This window comes from Kogia breviceps, chromosome 11, assembly GCF_026419965.1.
Source record: "Kogia breviceps isolate mKogBre1 chromosome 11, mKogBre1 haplotype 1, whole genome shotgun sequence".
NCBI classification, from domain to species: domain Eukaryota; kingdom Metazoa; phylum Chordata; class Mammalia; order Artiodactyla; family Physeteridae; genus Kogia; species Kogia breviceps.
In genome coordinates, this window is record NC_081320.1 from 9214002 (window position 1) to 9233478 (window position 19477).

A 19477-nucleotide genomic window follows, 5' to 3' on the forward strand; every position below is an offset into this window, starting at 1 on the left:
GTTGTTATGTGGGTATGTTTGCCTTGCGGTAATTCATTGAGCTGGACGCTTTGGTTTGTGTACTTTTCCACAGATGTGTTATACTTGAATCAAAAGTTTACTCAAGAATTTAAGAAAATAGTGGGAGCAAAAAAGGCAACATACATAAAATACAGTGTGTCAAATGATGGAAAATGCTATGGAGAAGGATGAAGTGAGGGAGAAGGATAAGGATCTGCCAGAAGTTTTTAATAGAATGGTTGATTACCTAAGGCCTCTCCTGAAAAATCTAGAAGAAATTATGCAGAGTGCAGCCCAGAGAGATGAAAAACGTGGAAGAAAGATTTTTTTTAATGGTCCATATTAAATGGACCAGATTTAATAGCTTCCTTCCTTTCTTTTCTTTCTTTCTTCCTTCCTTCCTTCCTTCCTTTCTTGGCTATGTTGGGTCTTCGTTGCTGCGCGTGGGCTTTCTCTAGCTGCGGTGAGCAGGGGCTACTCTTCGCTGTGGTGCGTGGGCTTCTCAGTGTGGTGGCTTCTCTTGTTGCGGAGCATGGGCTCTAGGTGCGCGGGCTTCAGTAGTTGTGGCACATGGGCTCAGTAGTTGTGGCTCGCGGGCTCAAGAGTGCAGGTTCAGTAGTTGTGGGCGCACGGGCTTAGTTGCTCCGCAGCGTGTGGGATCTTCCCGGACCAGGGCTCGAGCCCGTGTCCCCTGAGTTAGCAGGCGGATTCTTAACCACTGCGCCACCAGGGAAGTCCCAAAAGATTTTAAAATGTGCAGAACAGAATGAGAAGTTCCACAGAGGATAGAGTGAATTCGAGACAGAGCTAGGAAAGAAAAGGAGAAGAGGTAATTTTCAAAGAGAAAGTATTTTATAATTATCCAGAATTGTTGAAAAGACGCCAGTTTCAGACCCTGGCACTGAGTGAATCACTGGAACGATAAATAAGCAGAGATCCATGACTGGGGCTCTCAGATATGAGCGTGCCAATACAAGACAGCAATTTTCTTCTTCTACTCTTGGAGAGCATACAAAAGCAACAAGGAGAAGGAAAATAACTCCATTTTCAGCAAAACAAGGAGACAGATATAATCTGCAGGCTCAAAATACACATAAGGGCTGCCAAAAGCAACTGCGAGTGCCCCAGGAGCTGCAAGTATTGAAGGGTGTCAGAGGTCACCTGCAGGGAATGAATAGCAAGACAGACAGCGAGAGTCACAGCTTGATGGGAGCCGAGTGCAGAAAGTGCCAGCGAAAATACACCCCCAGAACGAACTCAGGACTCAGACAAGGACATGTGAGCTGGCAAAACTCAGAAAACGAATAGAAAAAAACCAGAAACATCACAGGAAGGAAGACCACATGAAAGGAAGCCCAAGGGACATTAGACTCTGCAGACAATCCAGTGAGAGGCACAGAGATAAGAAAAGCGCCCAAAATAAGATGGAAACAAAGAGCCAAAAAGGATCAGGGAGAAAATGACAGATATAGAAGAAAACCAAGGATAATTATTAAGAAAAGAATTCTTGAAATAGTGGTGATAGTTAAACATTGTGAATGTACTTAATTCCACATTTAAAAATGGTTAAAATGGTAAAATTTTATGTCATATATATTTTGCCACAATAAAAAAGTAAAGATGTTATGAACAATTTTATGCTGAAATATTTGAAAACTTAGATGAAATTTATAAATTCCTAGACAAATTAAACTTACCAAAATTGACTGTAAAAGACAGAAAAGCTGAATAGGCGTAAAGTAAAATAAATCTATATTTAAATCCTTGCAGAAAAACCCACCAGCCTCATATTTAGAGGTGAGTTCTGTCAAACTTTCAAGGAATACATGATTCCATTATTACCCAAATGCTCCTAGAGAGTAAAAAGAAGAAATGCTACTCAATCAATTTCATGAGGTTAGTATAACTTTGATAGTAAAACCAAACAAGGACATTACAAGAAAAAAAATGGCAGTCAATCTCATTCATAAATACAGATGAAAAAATCCTAATCAAAATACTAGCAAACCTGTGTCCACCTAGAGGGGTAGGATAGGGAGGGTGGGAGGGAGACGCAAGAGGGAGGAGATGTGGGGATGTATGTATATCTGTAGCTGATTCACTTTGTTATACAGCAGAACTAACACACCATTGTAAAGCAATTATACTCCAATAAAGATGTTTAAAAAAAAACAGGCAAAAAAAATACTAGCAAACCAATTCAAGAGTGTATAACAAAGGTGAAAATGCAATTATGCTATTATAATTGTATTACATATTATATGTAATAAATATAACAATTATTATATGTAAAGTAGTATAATATTAACTCAAGGTAGACTCTGATAGGTTATGGGTCAGTATTGTAATCCCCAAGCAACCACTAAAAATAATCAAAGATGTATAGCTAGTAAGTCAATAGCGAAGATAGAATGCAATACTAAAACCAAACCAAACCAAAAGAAAACAAATAAAAAACATTTGATTAAAACAAAAGACAGGAAAATTCCAGCAGGCTTTTTTTGGTAGAAATTGTCAAGCTGATGCTAAAATTTATATGAAAATGGAAAGGAACCACAATAGCCAGAAATTGTATTATTTTGTAAAAGAACAACAAAGTTGGAAGACTTACATTACCTGATTTCAAGACTTGCTTTAGAGCTACAGTAATCAAGACAGTGTGATATTGGCATAGAGATAGACAAACAGATTAATGGAACAGAATAGGGTTTCTAGAAGGAGACCCACAATTTATGGTTGATCAGTTTTCACCAAAGGTGTCAAAGTTATTCAATGTGGAAATGAATAGTCTTTTCAACAAATGATGCTGAATTGGATATCTGTATAGACAGAATTCTGAGCCCTCCCTCATATTAGATACAAAAATTAAGTCAAGTTAGGCCATAATCCTAAACAAAGAAGCTAAACTTATAAAGCTTATAGAATGAAACACAGGAGAATATCTTCACGATCTTGGTTTGGGGTAGACAAATGGTTCTTAGAGCACATAATGCACTACTCTAAAAGATAAGCTAACCAACAAATTAAACATCAGAATTCAAAACTTTTGATCTTCCAAAGACACTGCTTGGAAATTGAAAAATCAAACCACAGAGTGGAAGAAAATATTAGCAGAACATATCTGACAAAGGACTTGTAGCCAAAATATAAAAGAACTCCTACAATGTCATATAAAAAGACAAACAATGAAAGATAGGCAAAAACTTGAACAGTCCTTTCACTAAAGAAAGATATGTGAGCATGAAAAGATGCTCAGTATCATTAGTGATTAAAGAAATGGAAATTAGGGCTTCCCTGGTGGCGCAGCGGTTGAGAGAGTCCGCCTGCCGATGCAGGGGACACGTGTTCATGCCCCGGTCCGGGAAGATCCCACGTGCCGCGGAGCGGCTGGGCCCGTGAGCCGTGGCCGCTGAGCCTGCGCGTCCGGAGCCTGTGCCCCGCAACGGGAGAGGCCGCAGCAGTGAGAGGCCCGCGTACCGCAAAAAAAAAAAAAAGAAAAGAAAAGAAAAGAAAAGGACCAACACAGCCCGGCATGCACTGGCTGCTCTCTACTCTTTTGTTGGATCTGACCCTTACCATCATATATCACTTGGCTGTACTGTGTGGTGGAGACGAGAGGCTTGTAACTCAGGTCCATCTTATTTCCATAGTGACCAATGCTGACCTCGAATTGGATCAGGTCGTTAAAGTTGGGCATCATGGTACAGGAAAGGAAGATGACACACAGCCCATACTTTTGGCGGTTCTGGTGCTTCTAAAACAATAACCCACCACATCCCCAGTGCGTAAGCCAAGGGATGAACAAGGCTATAGAGACAGGCAGGGAGGCAAGCATGAGGTGCCCAGTTTCTTTCAAAAGCTACCTTTGCTTCTATTCAGGGTGACCTAGACCATCACTGAACCCCTGCCCCCTCTCAAAATCCTGCCTTGACTCCCACTCACCTGGCTGATCAAGGGAAGTTCCTCCCAGGACTTCCATCACCTGGCCCCCTCCACCCAGCCAGCCCTGGTTCCTTCTCTTCCTGAAATCAGGCAGGAGGGTCTTCTCCCTGGTCAGGCTAGACTCTGAATTGGGCCCCCCGCCACTCCTCTCCATTTTGCCTAAATGCCCCCCATCGGATGAGACCGAGTGTGGGCAGGGGTGCGTGGTGGGGGATGCGCGCGCGCACACACACACACACACACACACACACACACACACACACACACACCTGCTCCTGGCTTTTCTCGAACCCCGTCCTCCCACCGCGAGGCCGTCTGCTCAGGCCCTCTATCCATCATGTGAGCCCCTCTCTCATTTCCACTGTCAACCTCTGCCCTACTTACGCATTCTCCCAGTCTGTTCACTAGCTCAAGTCTCCCCCTCTTAAAAAATAACCCTCCTTCTCCTGTCTGAGCCACTATTTAGCTGTGACCTGATCTTATCTCCTTCAACTTTGCAGCCAAGTTTCTATGCACTTGCCTCTATGCACCGTCTGTAACTTCTCCCTCCCGCCCACGGCAGCCTGGCTTCTCTGCTGACCCGAGGCTACTGGTGTCTTCCTAATAACCAGCGCACACTTTTGGGTCCTCAGCCTTTCTCTCCGCCACATTCAGATCGCTGATCGCTCCTTTCTGCAACTCTCCCCTCCGGAGGCTGCCTCAGTTCTCCGCTTTGCAGACTCCCCCTCCGCCTCTCTGCAGAGTCGCCCTCCTCCTCCTCCAGTCTCATAGGCTGTGCTTCCTGATGGGCTCCAGCCTCAGCTCCCTTCTCCTTTCACTGCACCTACTCCCCAGGGCAATCCCTCCAGAACCTTGGATAGATCCTTGGATGTGTGTTGATGACACATCCGGCTGTCTAGCAGCCTTGGGGACTGGTCTTCGTGGGTGTCTCACAAGCACACGTGAAAGGTGGGATTCATCATCTCCCCCAGACCTGTTCCTCCTTTGGGGAGCCCATGTTGATGTACGCCCCCCACCTTCCCACCTCGCCACCTGAGGCAGAAGATGGGAGTCAGCCTCACTTCTTAGGGTCCTGTTGGTCAGTGGCTCTGATCGTTGTTTCCAAAGGGTCTCTGGCACCTGCTCACTCCTCTGCAGTTCTCCTCCCCTGTAACTGTGTCCCCATTTCTCCTAAGGGGGTGGCCCAATTGACTCCCTTCCAATCTATTCCTGACTCTGTTCCTCCTGCCCCTTCCTGCCTCGGTGACCCTCCTTGGCCTTCAGGAAGAAATCCAGGCTCCTTAGAACATCATTTCTCCTTAATTGGATTACATATCTCTTAAACTGAAGCCTTGTCTTTACTGGGTCCCCTAACCTCCTGGGATTGACACGGCAGGAAGCCCCCATAGGAGCCTAGCAAAGACTCAGGTGGATCGACCAAACATCTTCAAACATCCAAAAAGCTCATTCCACTGCTGGCCAGGGCCTCTTGCAATGTCAGAAATGAGACCCACAGCAGACCAGGGGCAGGTCTGCTTCCCTGGCCTCCTCTGCCTAGAGGAGCTCTTTCTTCCTAGGTTACCTGGCTTCTGTGGTTACCTCTACGCTGATCACATCTTGGGAGAGATCCTTCATTTTAGCATCTTGACGGGACTTGATGTGGGTGATTAACTCCAGGAAGACTCGGCCTCGATAAGCTAAACCATCCTTAACAATGTTGGGAATAGTCTAGTGTGACAGGAAGGAAAACGGCGAGAAAAGGGATGAGAGAAAAAAAACAACTAGGAAAGTCTCCCCTGAAACCTCTGTAGGAAGGACACGGTTGTCCTGTAACTTCCTACATAGGGCTGACCACAATCCCAGGGAGGAATTCCAGAAACTCCAGTCACGTCCATGCCTGGAAACCTCTGGGCCCTGAGCCAACTTCTACACCCTTAGGTCCACTCTTCCCCTTCATGCAGTTCTACCTGCTGGCCCACCTGAAGGGCCCTGCTCCTGGTAAACCCCTCATGCTTGGAGGGGACCGTGGTACCTATTGAGTTATCCCAGACTGGCCAATCAGGACAGGCCCCGCCTCCTCATCAACAGTGATTGGTCCAAGGGAAGCACATATGACATAGGAAGGCCAATTAGAATGCTTCCCTGGCCTTCCCTAGTAGAGACTTCTATGGTCCTCTTCCCAGCAGGGAGGCAAGACTGCAGTAGGAATGAATGAGGCCCAGGAAAGAACAGGAGAGATGAGAGATGGAGTGAACGTGGGAGAGTCTCCTAATGGCATTGAGCTCCTGGTTTCTGCAGCTCTTCCTCTCTCAGAGTCCTTCCCAGACCCATTCCCTTCTTTTGCCAATTGGCTTCCTGACATTTACCACCAGTCTTGAATAACCCATTGCTTTTCCACATTTACCTGTGCTGTTTCTTTTGTTGCCCATGACTTTCCACCTGCCGAAACTCTTACCTGAGGTCTCATCTCAATGTCCCTTCCTCAGTGACTGCCCAGAGCACTCCATCTGTTCCTTTCATGTGCCACAGCACATGACCCGTATTTATATGGCCATTTATGTACAGCCTTCAAGTCCTGGTGGACAGAAACCAGGGCCTGGCCCTCCCCAGGCATTTCCCAGGCCCCAGTGCCTTACACATGGTTGGTTTTACCTCCTCTGTTCCCTAGAGCTGACATGAGAAGCTTACAGCGTCTTCTTCCTTGATCCTGAAAGGGGCCTTTTTACCCCCACGGAGAGTCAGGAAGCTGGGGCCAAAGCAGGGGAGGAAGCCAGAGTACATGCCTGCAAGGGGAGAGGGTGAGAAAGGTCCCCACGTCCGGGTGGGAGAGGTGCAGGAGGTGGGGCCGGGTGCTTGCTTGCCTTCTATTTCTGCTCCAGTGGACGAGATCTGGTTGAGGGACAGGCTGACCGTCCCGATCTCATCATGGCAGTTGTTTCCGGGGCTGGAGAGAAACACACCCTGCAGGCTGAGCCCCTGGCCCAGCTCTGATTTCTTCCTCCCTGGTGTGTTTTCCAGTCTCCACCCAGTTGCTCACCAGTCCAAGACTCTGAACTTGATGTAGCTGGAGAGGCAGGGCAGCTGCAAGGGGCAAGCGAGAGGGGCAGTGGGTGCCTGCTCGGATGGCCTGGACCTTGCTGAGAGTGGGAGCAGGTGGAAAGTCCTGAGTCTGGGTCAAGGCCTGGCTCGGTCACCAGTGAGCCCAGTGGGACTGACCATGGGAGCTTATGGACCTTTGGCTGTGGGCCCCCCACTGCATCGGCCCTTTGCAAGGGCCTGGGAAAGGCCTTGGACTGTGTCCCATGATCATTTTGTATTCTTATTCTTAAAATGGCCCCTCATTACATAAGTTCCCTAGTGGACCTGGCTTCCCTGGTGGTGCAGTGGTTAAGAATCCGCCTGCCAATGCAGGGGACATGGGTTCGAGCCCTGGTCTGGGAAGATCCCACATGCCGCAGAGCAGCTAAGCCCGTGAGCCACAAGTACTGAGCCCACATGCCACAACTACTGAAGCCTGTGTGCCTAGAGCCCGTGCTCTGCAACAAGGGAAGCCATGAAAGTGAGAAGCCCACGCACCTCAACGAAGACCCTACACAGCCCAAAATAAAAACAAATAAATAAATAAATGTAGAAAATTTATTTTATACATTTTATAAAATATATCGGTCCTAGTGGACCTGAGTCCACCCTACTTTGGGCTCCTCCTCACACGGCCCTTCAGTTTGGAGGCATGTTTACCAAGCCTCATGGGGAGGTTGTAGGCATCGAATGTCTTCCTCACATTTAGCAGTTAACCTTTATTTATTAATTTAATTTAATTTAATTTATTTTTGGCCATGCCCCGCAGCTTGTAGGATCTTTGTTCCCCGACCAAGGATTGAACCTGGGCCCTCAGCACTGAGAGCGTGAAGTCCTAACCACTGGACTGCCAGGGAATTCCCTAGCACTTAACCTTTAAACAGTGGGACATCTATCTCCTCAAAGAGTAAATCACAATAGCTGCCACTCTGGGGAGGGTTTCTGTTGTCTCCAGCATGTCCTGAATGGTCTACATGGATCACCTGAGACACCCACCCCGCCTACAACCCCAGAAGCCAGGAGCTATGATTATTCCCATTTTCAGACAGGAGCACTGTGGCACAGAGAGGCTGAGTTCCTGAAGTTCTCAAGTAACAGGCAGAGCCCCTACCCACTCTGCCATAACCCAGCAAGGCCTGACTGTCCCTATTTACTGAGCGGGACCGAGGCCCAGAGAGGGACTTGCTTGAGATCGCACGATAAGGGGTAGAATCAGGATTGGAACCCAAGCTTCTGAGTCTTATCTCTGCTCTGCCCTCAGTTATGAAAACAAAAAATCCACATATAAAACAGAGCCGTTGGGGGTGAGGCCTGAGTGGGCCCCAAGTTCTCTCAGCTGGAGCCTCTTCTCTGCTCACAGCAGTTCCTGGGGTGTGGTCTGGGGTCCTCAGTTCTCCACTCCCCTCTCCTTCTCCCCTTGCCATGGAAGCTGAGGGTCAGGGGGAGTGGGGAAAGAAAGGGCTTTCCAGCTGAGCATCCGGTTAGCGAGCTACGAGGAGATCACCCAAGTTAAGGAAAGACACTGCAAGTGGAGAGATTGGAGTCGTTGGGCATCCAGGTCTTCCAAAGTCCCAAACCCTCCAAATTTGAATTTATGGTGCAAGTATCTTTTCATCCATCCTTGGGAAATCTCCTTCCCTTTCCCAGTTCCTTGTCTTGATTCCCCTCCTGTCCAGGAGCCCTTGAACTGTTAACTGGCACAGACCATTTTCAGCAGCGCGGCCCCTGCAGCCTGCCTTGCTGGGGCCCTGACCAGCTGGTCTCACATGCCACTGGCTGTGCAGTCATGCCGCCACTTCAGAGTGAGCTCACATCTGCCTGCTGCACTTCCAGAGGGCTAGTGACAATCAGCCTGCCCCCAAATCGCCCCAGCGCTGGAGACTGTGTCTTCAGGAAACGGGTGGGGGTCCAGGGTGTGTTGGGACATCTTCAAACATTGGAAGGCCTCTTTCAGGGATGAAGGGGGCCCTGGCCTCCCTGACACACCTCCCCACTGTCTTCTGAGCCTGAAGGAAGCTGAACATAAGGGAGGACATCCAAGGCCCTGAGCATCCAAAGAGCAACTAAGGGATTCCAGCCATGAACTTCATCACAGCTAGAACAGGTGGGAGGGAGCAAGGGTGGGGGATGGACTGGGCCCCCTCTAAAATCTCTCCCTACTTTAAGAATCTATAAAGTCATCCAAGAAGGTGGGGATTATGAGGAATGGTTAAAAATGATGACTCACGGGGACTTCCCTGGTGGCACAGTGGTTAAGAATCTGCCTGCCAATGCAGGGGACACGGGTTTGATCCCTGGTCCGGGAAGATCCCACATGCCGCGGAGCAGCTAAGCCCGTGTGCCGCAACTACTGAGCCCACATGCCACAACTACTGAGGCCCGCGTGCCTAGAGGCTGTGCTCCTCAACAAGAGAAGCCACCACAATGAGAAGCCCACACGCTGCAACGAAGAGTAGCCCCCGCTCACCACAACTAGAGAAAGCCTGCGCACAGCAACGAAGACCCAATGCAGCCAAAAAAAAAAAAAAAAAAAAAAAAGATGACTCACGAGGAGGCAGAAGATTCTACGAGAAGCAGGGAGGAGGGTCCATAGAAGGGTAGGTAATTTCACGTCACACAGATGTAAGGTAGGTATAAGGAAAGCAAAACACTCCCTGGGTAGCCAAACAGATGCCACACAAAGTTCTGTACACTCTCATTTACAGGAGTGCCCAAGTTCTCTCTCAGACTGCATACCCTTATTTTACACACAGCTCTTAGAAGCCTGGCGTGGAGTCAAAACGCAATCAAGGCTCTTCCAGGGCTTGGAGAAAACTGGCAGCCACACCGCTGATAGTTGATTGAGAAGGACTGAAAGGCTTTAGAAATCAGACTACAGAACCCCACAAAGAAGAGCATGTTGGGGCCATTGAATGTAGGAACAAACAGCCCCACACTGCATGTGGCTAGCATGTAACTGTGTTCCTGTAGTGCCTCTAAGCCATCAACAAAGAGCTGTAATTATATTCAGGGCACTTTGCCTAGAAGATAAAAAATGCATAATACAATTTAGAATGAGTCTTGAAACTTATTGCTTTTTTTTTTTTTTATGTAGGTGAAAGGGCACGTTTAAGTTCTCTGGAAAGTTCAGTCGTAGAGTCCATTCATTTCATTTTTTTTTTTTAACCTGGCCTCCTTGATCATTAGCTGAAATCATCTGGGTCATTTATTGGTTTCCTTTTTTTTTTTTTTTTTTTGGCCTTGCAGCACTGGTTGTGGGATCTTAGCTCCCCGACCAGGGATCGAACCCAGGCCCTCAGCAGTGGGAGCATAGTCCTAACCACTGGACTGCCAGGAAATTCCCCCCATTCATTCCAAGTAAGTTTCTCTGTAATATGTCTTCGACTTCCTCATGCTCCCTATCAGGCAGAGTCCCCGGCCCCTCCCGCTGTGCTTCGTGGCCCTACCTTCCATTCACAGCCCCCCACAAACACCCAAACCCCCTTCTGTTTGTGGTGCAGGAGGAAGAGGGCGGGTGTGATGGCACAGCAATACCTGAATCCGGAAGGTCAGGATCTGGTTCCATATCGGGTTCTCAGTTTGCATCTGCACGTGTGTCTTGAGCTGGAACATCCCAAAGCAGTGTCAGTGCCAGCCTGTCCCCTCCTCCCTCCACTGGCCTCACCTCCCAGCTCCTCCTGTCCAGCCCAGAGGTGAACCTGTCTGCAGCACAGGGCTGGTCATGAGAATCCCTGATCCAAAGACACTTTGACAACTTCTCATCCGCTACAACTTTGGTCCTTTGAGTAGTAGCTACCTAGATCCAGACTCCTTCATATTTTCCCTTAAATCAGCTTTCAGTTAACTTTTTGTGTGTGTGTGTGGTACGCGGGCCTCTCACTGTTGTGGCCTCTCCTGTTGCGGAGCACAGGCTCTGGACGCGCAGGCTCAGTGGCCATGGCTCACGGGCCCAGCCCCTCCGCGGCATGTGGGATCCTCCCGGACCGGGGCACGAACCCGTGTCCCCTGCATCGGCAGGCGGACTCTCAACCACTGCGCCACCAGGGAAGCCCACAGTTAACTTTTAAATAGATACAGGGTTACTAACTTTATTACATCAGTGCAAACACGTAGATTTTGTTAGATAAACTCTAAGATCCCAGCAAAAAGTCAGCAATTACAATGCTGATGTTATCCCCCTTTGCAAAACACCACTTGACTTCATTTTTAAACCTAGCCTTATTCTAAGCAATCATGTCAGTGAAACCAAGGGTAAGTTGAACTGCTTAAACTTTTCCATACACTATAAGAAAAACACAGAAATATTAAAATTTTTGAAAAAATGTGTGCCTCTAACCACCCAACAGTGTCTCACCTACTTCCAGGGTTCCTAAACCACTCACTGGGAAATAAATACACAAATAAATAAAGCCACTCAGTGTGGTGGCTTCAAAATATGTCCACACCTCCCTTTGGTACTCTCCCTTGGGCTGGATTTAATGACTTTTTCTAATAGGTAGAATATGGTGGAAATGATGGTTGATGAATTCTGAAACAAATCTAACCCAGCATTCCCCAAATTTGAACATGCGATCTTTCTTTTTGCACATAACATCCATCAACACCCTTTGGAAAATGCTACCGTATGTTCATAGAGGTTCATGGAATGTCAGCAACTCTCTTGCCCAGAACCTTCAATTTCTAGATGAAGAAACTGAGGTCCAAAGCGGAAGGTGACAGTTTCGATGTTGTGCATTTGCGGGCATGTTGTTTCATCCACTTGTCCACTTACCCGCGCATTTGGATGTTGGTTTTCGGTGGGCATCTTCTCTATGCAGGGCACTGGGTCAGCTCTGGGATACAGGCTGACTAAGCCATGGCCTCCACCTTCACAGAGGCCCGGGTCCAGTGGGATCATATCACCCATAAATGGAAGAACTGGAATACGATACCTGGGGTCCTGGCCACTTTTCCTCCACACCTTTTTTTTTTAGGTGCCAATTTCTCTAAGTCTCAGACCACTTTTACGCTTACCTTTTCCCCAATTAGTTCCACCTCCAACATAGGACTCACTGAGTGGTGTTTCTCTAAGAGCAAAGAAGTTAAAAGATTTCTGAGATAGCAGCATTTTTTTTTTCAGGAGAAGGAAATGGAGAAGTGACAGAACAACTTAAAACCCTCCCCCATAATTTGGCTTGGTGCCCCCCTGGGCAGACACCTCCCATTCCCACTCTGTCTCCACGTGCCGTTGTGTGTCCTGGCACACAACAGCAGCGGGGGTGGGGCCTGGCATAGGGAACCTGGAGTCTGCATCTGGGCGTCAAAGACAGGGCAGGGGCACACGGCCCATTTTAAAGGGACCTTCATAAAACCATTCTTGGCAGATTTCAGTCTCCCTCTCTCCCCCACCCCAAATCGTAGTGTCAAAACGGAACTGGGGAGCCCCAGGAGAAACCAGAGTGCCACCGGGTAGGGAAACTCAGGGTCACCCCCTCCCCCGCCCCGACTGACTGAGGTGGAGGTCCTCGGCGCAGTAGATGAAGAACTGTAAGTAGGCCATATTGATGGGTACCACCGATGACTTGAAGATCTGAATGTCAGTGTCATCAGCCCTATAGGTCAGCTTTCGATCTACCTGGAGAGACCAGAGAGCTGATAGGGTCAGCGTCTTAGGGAGGTCACGGCCGCCAGACTTGGCTTCCCCAACCTTCTGCTTGGTTGGGGTGGGGATGGGACACAGTGGACAAGTGAAAACATGTGAAGAGCAATGGCCTCTTGGAGGGCCCACGGGGGGCCCCACGGAAGCAGCCAGGGTAGGAAATGTTCCTGGGGTGTTGGGGGGACAGCCTCACCGGTGCCTGGTCTCCCACACCGAGGGCAGAGATGGTGACTTTCAGGTAGCCTCTCACACCACTGTTGGGTTCACTTGGCTGGCAGAGGCCAAGCCATTTCCTCAGGAGTGTGTGACCTGGAGAGGCAGAGGGCCCATGGGAGACCAGCCTCCGGTCTCTATCCTTCTTCCCTGAAACCAGCCTTTGCTTCTTTAGGAGACGGGTGTGGAAATGCGTCTCATATATTCTGGTTCCTAGCCAGGGACAGGGGGAAATGGGAGTCACTCCTACCTTTAAGCAAAAACTGCCAGCTATTGCTTTTAGGAAACAGGGACCCCACTTTCCCATCCAGGGGACTTACAGTTGTTACTGTTCTGGTCTGAGAGAGGCAAGTATTTTCCCCAATCCTAAGTCCCAACCTCAACCTGGTATGTATGTTATGGTCAGGTCTACTCAAAATTCGAACACTGGCCACACGTTGTAAATCAACCGTACTTCAATTAAAAGAAATTAAATCAACAACAACAACAGAATTCAAACACTGGCATAGAAAAATAGAAATTCAACCCAATGCTGCAATAAAAAATTAGCATTTGACCCAAAGAGATGCTTTGATTTTTGCAGAGAAAGACGTTATTATAAAACAAGATAAAATACCATGAAGTACCGTAAAATGTTAAGTACAGAAAATAATTCACACCTTCTAATACTCTCCCCCCCCATGTGTTGAACATACAGGGATTTTGAGATGATTTCAACACCTGACCTGGTTTTTCTCAGAAGACGCACATATCTCCAACGACGCTACCTACCTGGAGAGTTGTAGATGAACCCAATATCTGTCTGAAAAGACAAGAATAGAGTAAGGATTAGTTAGGGCCTCCAGCCAACCAACTTGATGACAATACGAGTACTCGTTCCACCCTAATTCCTTTACTCTTTACAATGACCTAGAAGTTGGGCCATTATCACCTCCACTCTACAGAGGAGGATACTGAGTTTGAGAGAAGAGCCCAAAGTTTTACAACTAGTAAGTGAGGTGGCCTGGATTGGAAGGATTCTTGACCACCACCAGCACTGCTGGCCAGCACAGCGTTGTTCTTCCCGACCCCTGGGGGGTGGGGAAAGGTGTCTCCCTTCCTGGGGAAGAGGATGGTCGAGGTAGGATTTGGCAAAGAGACTATGGGTTTTCCCTTTCCCCTGGGAGACAGTTTTTGACTCCCTGAGGCCTGAGGGATGCAGTCCAGGATTGAAGGTGGTGTGGGGCAAGGCACCGCAGAACATTCAGGCCACCCTTGGAAGGGTCCATAGAGCAAGCCCCAAATTTTGCATGTAGGCCTGCTTTAAAGCTCAGTCAGCCCCTTGGGTTAGGTAGGCAAAGATTTCTTAGATCCAACAACAAAAACACAATCCATAAAAGAAAATTTTGATAAATTGGACTTCATCGAAATGTAAAACTTCTGCTCTCTGAAAGACACTGTTAAGAAAATGAAAAGAGGGCTTCCCTGGTGGCGCAGTGGTTAAGAATCCTCCTGCCAATGCAGGGGACACGGGTTCGAGCCCTGGTCCGGGAAGATCCCACATGCCGTGGAGCAACTAAGTCTGTGCACCACAACTACTGAGCCTGCGCTCTAGAGCCCGTGTGCCTCAACTACTAAGTCTGCGTGCCACAACTACTGAAACCCGTGTGCCTAGAGCCCGTGCTCTGCAACAAGAGAAGCCACCACAATGAGAAGCCCGCACACCACAACAAAAAGTAGCCCCCGCTCGCTGCAACTAGAGAAAGCCTGCGTGTAGCAACAAAGACCCAACACAGCCAAAAATAAATAAATAAATAATTATTTTTTTAAAGAAAAAGAACCCTTAAAAAAAAAAAAAAAAGAAAGAAAAGAAAAGAAAAGGAGACGTCATATACTGGGAGAACATATTTCCAAATCATTTATCTGATCAAGGACTTGTATCCAGAATATATAAGAAAATCTCAAAACTCCATAGTAAGAAAACAAACAACCCAATGAAAACAAGCAAAAGATTTGAACAGACACTTCATCAAAGAAGTTAGATAGCAAATACTTGAAAAGATGCTCAACATCATCAGGGAAGGGTAAATTATAATCACAACAAGATACCACCACACATACTTAGAAGAGCCAAAATTTAAAAGATGGACAGTATCAAGTTTGGATAAGAAGGTGGAGCAACTGGAACTCTAATATATACTGCTGGTGGGAATATAAAATGGTAGAACCGGGCTTCCCTGGTGGCGCAGTGGTTGAGAATCCGCCTGCCGATGCAGGGGACACGGGTTCGTGTCCCGGTCTGGGAGGATCCCACGTGCCGCAGAGCGGCTGGGCCCGTGAGCCATGGCCACTGAGCCTGCGCGTCCGGAGCCTGTGCTCCGCAACAGGAGAGGCCACAACAGTGAGGCCCGCATACCACAAAAAAAAAAAAAAAAAAAAAAAAAGTAGAACCTATCTGGAATTTTTGGGAAAAAACTGCTAGGAATTTTCTTTAAAAGTTAAACACATATGGTAGGTGTCTACCATATGAGGTAGTCATTTCACGTCTACATATTTACTCAAGAGATCAAAGCATAGGTCCATACTAAGTTATACATCAGTGTTACAGCAGCTTTGTTTTTTTTTTTTTTTTTTTTTTGGTATGCGGGCCTCTCACGGTTGTGGCCTCTCCCGTTGCGGAGCACAGGCTCCGGACGCGCAGGCCCAGCGGCCATGGCTCACGGGCTCAGCCGCTCCGCGGCATGTGGGATCCTCCCGGACCAGGGCACGAACCCGTGTCTCCTGCATTGGCAGGCGGATTCTCAACCACTGCACCACCAGGAAAGCCCCAGCAGCTTTGTTTTAATAGCGCCAAGCTGGAAACAATCTAAGCGTCCATCAGCAGGTGAATGGATCAACAACTGTGGTATATCCATAAATGGAATACTATTCAGCAATAAGAAGGAATGAATTATCAATCCATGCAACCACATGGATGAATCTCAAAATAATTATGCTGATCGAAAGAAGCCAAACAACAATGAAGTACATGCTGTATGATTCCATTTATATACAATTCTAGACAATGCAAAGCAATGTGTAGTCACAGAAAGCAGACCAGTGGTTCTCTGGGGATGGGAGCAGGCAGGATTGGGAGAAGAGGGAAGAATTACAAAGAGGCACAAGGAAATTTTGGAGGGTGATAGATATGATAGATATACCTTGATTGTGATCATGGTTTCATGGTTGTATACATATTTTAAAACATCAAATTATACATTTAAAATATGTATAGGGAATTCCCGGGCAGTCCAGTGGTTAGGACTCAGCATTTTCACTGCCTTGGCCCGGGTTCAATCCTTGGTCGGGGGACTAAGATCCTGATAAAACAAAATAGTATAATTCATTGTATGTCAATTGTACCCCAATAAAGCTAGAGGTAAGCAAAGCAAAATGAAACTCAGTCACCTCTAACGAAGCCATAGATCTAGGCAGTGCTCATCAATAGCTGTTAACAACATATAAAGAGACCAACAGTAGTTTGGTGTCTCCTGGTGACATCATCTTGCCAAATAATTGACCCAAATCTGATCTAGCCTCTAGATAGGAAATACCTGGGCAGAGAGACGTGAGAAGTGATCCCCTGGAGGTACAACCAGCAAAATCCAGGCGGAGGGAAAACTGCAGGACAAACTATCCAGTTGCTTCAACAAATAAATGGCAAGGTAAACTAGGGGGCAGGACCAACTGAAGAAAAGACACCTAAAAATAACATTTTAACCAACTGCAGTAGGTGTACCTGGTTTGGATCGTGATTTGAACAAACTGTAAATGGAATTCACAAGACAATTAGGGAAATGTGACCACTGACTAGATATTTAGTGCTATCCAGGAATTATAAAGGTGTTTAGATGTAGTCATTGTCTTTGGTTATGCTTAATAAAATCTGTATGTTTTAGAAATAGGTAATGAAATATTTAAAAATAAAATGATGTCTGAGATTTGATTCAAAATCTGTAGGGGAGAGGGAGGGGGCCAGGTGTAGATAAAACATGATGATACGAGTCACAATGAATTGGTGAAGGTGAGTGATGGGAATGGGGGAATTCATGGTACCATTCTCTCTACTTTTGCGCATATTTGAAATTTTCCAAAAAAGGAATATATATATTTTTAAAAGCTCAGGTTTTCCCCTGACCTCTAAAACGTATTCAACAATCGGCCATCGTCTGGAAGTCGCACAGTGGCCTTTGTCAAAAGCACATTTTGACCTCCTGCTGCCTAGCCTCTCTAGAATCTCTTAATTTCTAAACCTGTGCTGCTTCCTTGAGGGTTAGGTGGGGAAGGGGAAGGTCATGACCCTTCGTGTGCCTATTACAAGTACCGTAGTGAGAAAGAAACCTTACTTTGATTTGCCCTAAACTTGCCTTTCCCAAGGGCTGGGCCCTTTTCCATGAGTTGCCGGATTTAGCAAATGAAAATACAGATGGCAGCTTAAAGTAGAATTACGGATAAACAATGTGGTGCTCCAAGAACAGTGGTGCTTCAAGGACAAAGGACGACCCTGCCTGAAAAAGTTTCAGCGTTACACCCCCTACCAGACTCTTAATCACCTTCCCTACCATGTTACCATGGTTACGAAATTCCTGAGCCCATCTGGGCGATGGGACCTGTCTGAAACAAGGAAAGGCGTCTGCCCTGTCCCACTCCCATCCTATAGAAGGAAGGTATATGTGCCTCGACCAATAAGTAAAGGCAAAGTTCACCTCCTACCATTCCTCTGTTTTCTGGCTGTAAAAGCTGACCAATAGCACATGTTTGGGCTCGACTCTCCCAGACTGCTAGGAAGTTGGTCCTCTGTTCTGGCAGCGACCCTTCCCTCTAATAAATTCTATCTTCTTTACATTCTGCCTTATGTCTGGAAATTCTTTTCCAATCCGCGTTCGGACCACGACAAACAACAACTTTTTTAGTATACGTAGGTCCCCAGCGATATTTCATGAGGAGCCATGAAATACTGGGGACATACTTATATTTTAAAAGTACCTGTTGTTTAAGATTCAAAATTTCCGGAGCAGGGCTGCCCTGGTGGAGCAGTGGTTGAGAGTCTGCCTGCCGATGCAGGGGACACGGGTTCGTGCCCCGGTCCGGGAAGATCCCACATGCTGCAGAGCGGCTGGGCCCATGAGCCATGGCTGCTGAGCCTGCATGTCTGGAGCCTGTGCTCCGCAATGGGAGAGGCCGCAAAAAAAAAAAAAAAAAAAAAAAAAAAAAAAAAAATTTCCGGAGCATCCTGTGTTTAATCTGGCAACCCTACCTTTTCCTGATCTTCCTGGATTTGGAGAATCTTAGTTTAGCCCTTCACGACCATGTGAACTTTCCTCACTTCTCAACCTGGGGCTTTCCCAAAGCAAATCTTTTTACTCTGTCTTCACAGGCAGCAATCTTTCTCTAGGTTTCTCCAGCAATTTGGTTGACCTTTTGAATCCTCTGCTTCCACAGTGTTATAAGTGTGGGGGGATTCAACGTGGCACCCAGCGCTTTCATAAATGATACATACTTTAATCCTCACGATGATCCTGTGGGTTGAGTATATTATTATCCCCATTTTACAGATGAGGAAGTAGAGGCTCCAAATAACTTGTCTAAATCACCAGTTGGTAGGTGGATCCAAATCTGGATCTTGTAGCATCAAAATCCTTTCCCCTAGACTTGGGCATAGAGCCCAGGGTGGGTCTCTGTAACTGTTTCACCAAACCGCGCCTCCACCATCCAGTGCTCACTTGGAATCTCCCGATCTCTGCATTGAATCTCATCACTGAGGAATTCATCACCTGCAGGGGAGTTTCCAGAAAGATCTCAGTTATTCACAACCCCAATTTCCCCCAGCCCCATGGGAGGAATCATAAGGGCACATCTGGATTCTCCAGGATTTACTCAATGCTTCCCAATGGCTGACACTTCCATGTAGTTTTTCTCCTTTAATTTGCAGAGGAGCCCTGTGAAGTTCATATATTTCAGCTCCATTTTACAGATGAGGAAATTGATCAGAGAGGACAATTCACTTGATCTCCACAAAGCAAATTGTTGCACTCAACTTTCTCCACTGCATGCTGTCCTGGCTATTTCTCAAGAACATGTAAACTCTTCAAGGGAGAAACCTTGCTCTCCTTAGCCCTGTGCTGGGCACATAGGAAGCACTTGATAAGTACATGCTCACCACTGTTACCGGACTCCTCTGATTGGAGAAAGGGATGTCCTATGTTGAGGGGACATTTGAGACGTGGCATGAGAATCCTGGTACATGGGAAAGGGCTGCTTTGTTCACCTGGGAGCGGAGCTCAGGGCCTATCAGTTGGCCCTCCATAACATTTGTTGAATGAATGAATAAATGGATGAATGAATGAATGGGGTGTCTGGTTGCTGGGGTAAAGAAGGTGGCAGAGATGCTGCCTCGGGGGTCAGAAAGACCATCTGATGTGACTCTAGCCTTACAGGTAAGGATGTGGGGCTGACGCACTTTCCAGAATTGAGGTGGGACAAGAAAGTGGGCCCACCTTGTCCAGCTCCTCACCTGGATTAAGATGGTCTCGTCGAAGAATTTTGCAGGAACCTCATAAAAATTCTGAAAGAAGATCTGAAGCAGAGAGAATCGGGGTGTGGTTAGGA

The 19477-nt window shown here is 47.1% G+C and overlaps 1 protein-coding gene across 1 annotated transcript in view; it reads right to left on the reverse strand.

The window, feature by feature from the left end:
• FER1L5 (fer-1 like family member 5) overlaps positions 1-19477 on the reverse strand; it is a 50950-nt gene that overhangs the window by 21904 nt on the left and 9569 nt on the right. The window contains exons 8-19 of the mRNA XM_059078462.2: positions 19383-19445; positions 18592-18642; positions 13622-13652; positions 12831-12946; positions 12490-12613; positions 12013-12065; positions 10534-10602; positions 6959-7002; positions 6783-6865; positions 6610-6704; positions 5521-5649; positions 3577-3754 (exon numbers count right to left, since the gene is read on the reverse strand). Of these exons, the coding sequence (XP_058934445.1) occupies positions 3577-3754; positions 5521-5649; positions 6610-6704; positions 6783-6865; positions 6959-7002; positions 10534-10602; positions 12013-12065; positions 12490-12613; positions 12831-12946; positions 13622-13652; positions 18592-18642; positions 19383-19445 (1036 nt within the window). The remainder of the gene's footprint in view (positions 1-3576; positions 3755-5520; positions 5650-6609; positions 6705-6782; positions 6866-6958; positions 7003-10533; positions 10603-12012; positions 12066-12489; positions 12614-12830; positions 12947-13621; positions 13653-18591; positions 18643-19382; positions 19446-19477) is intronic.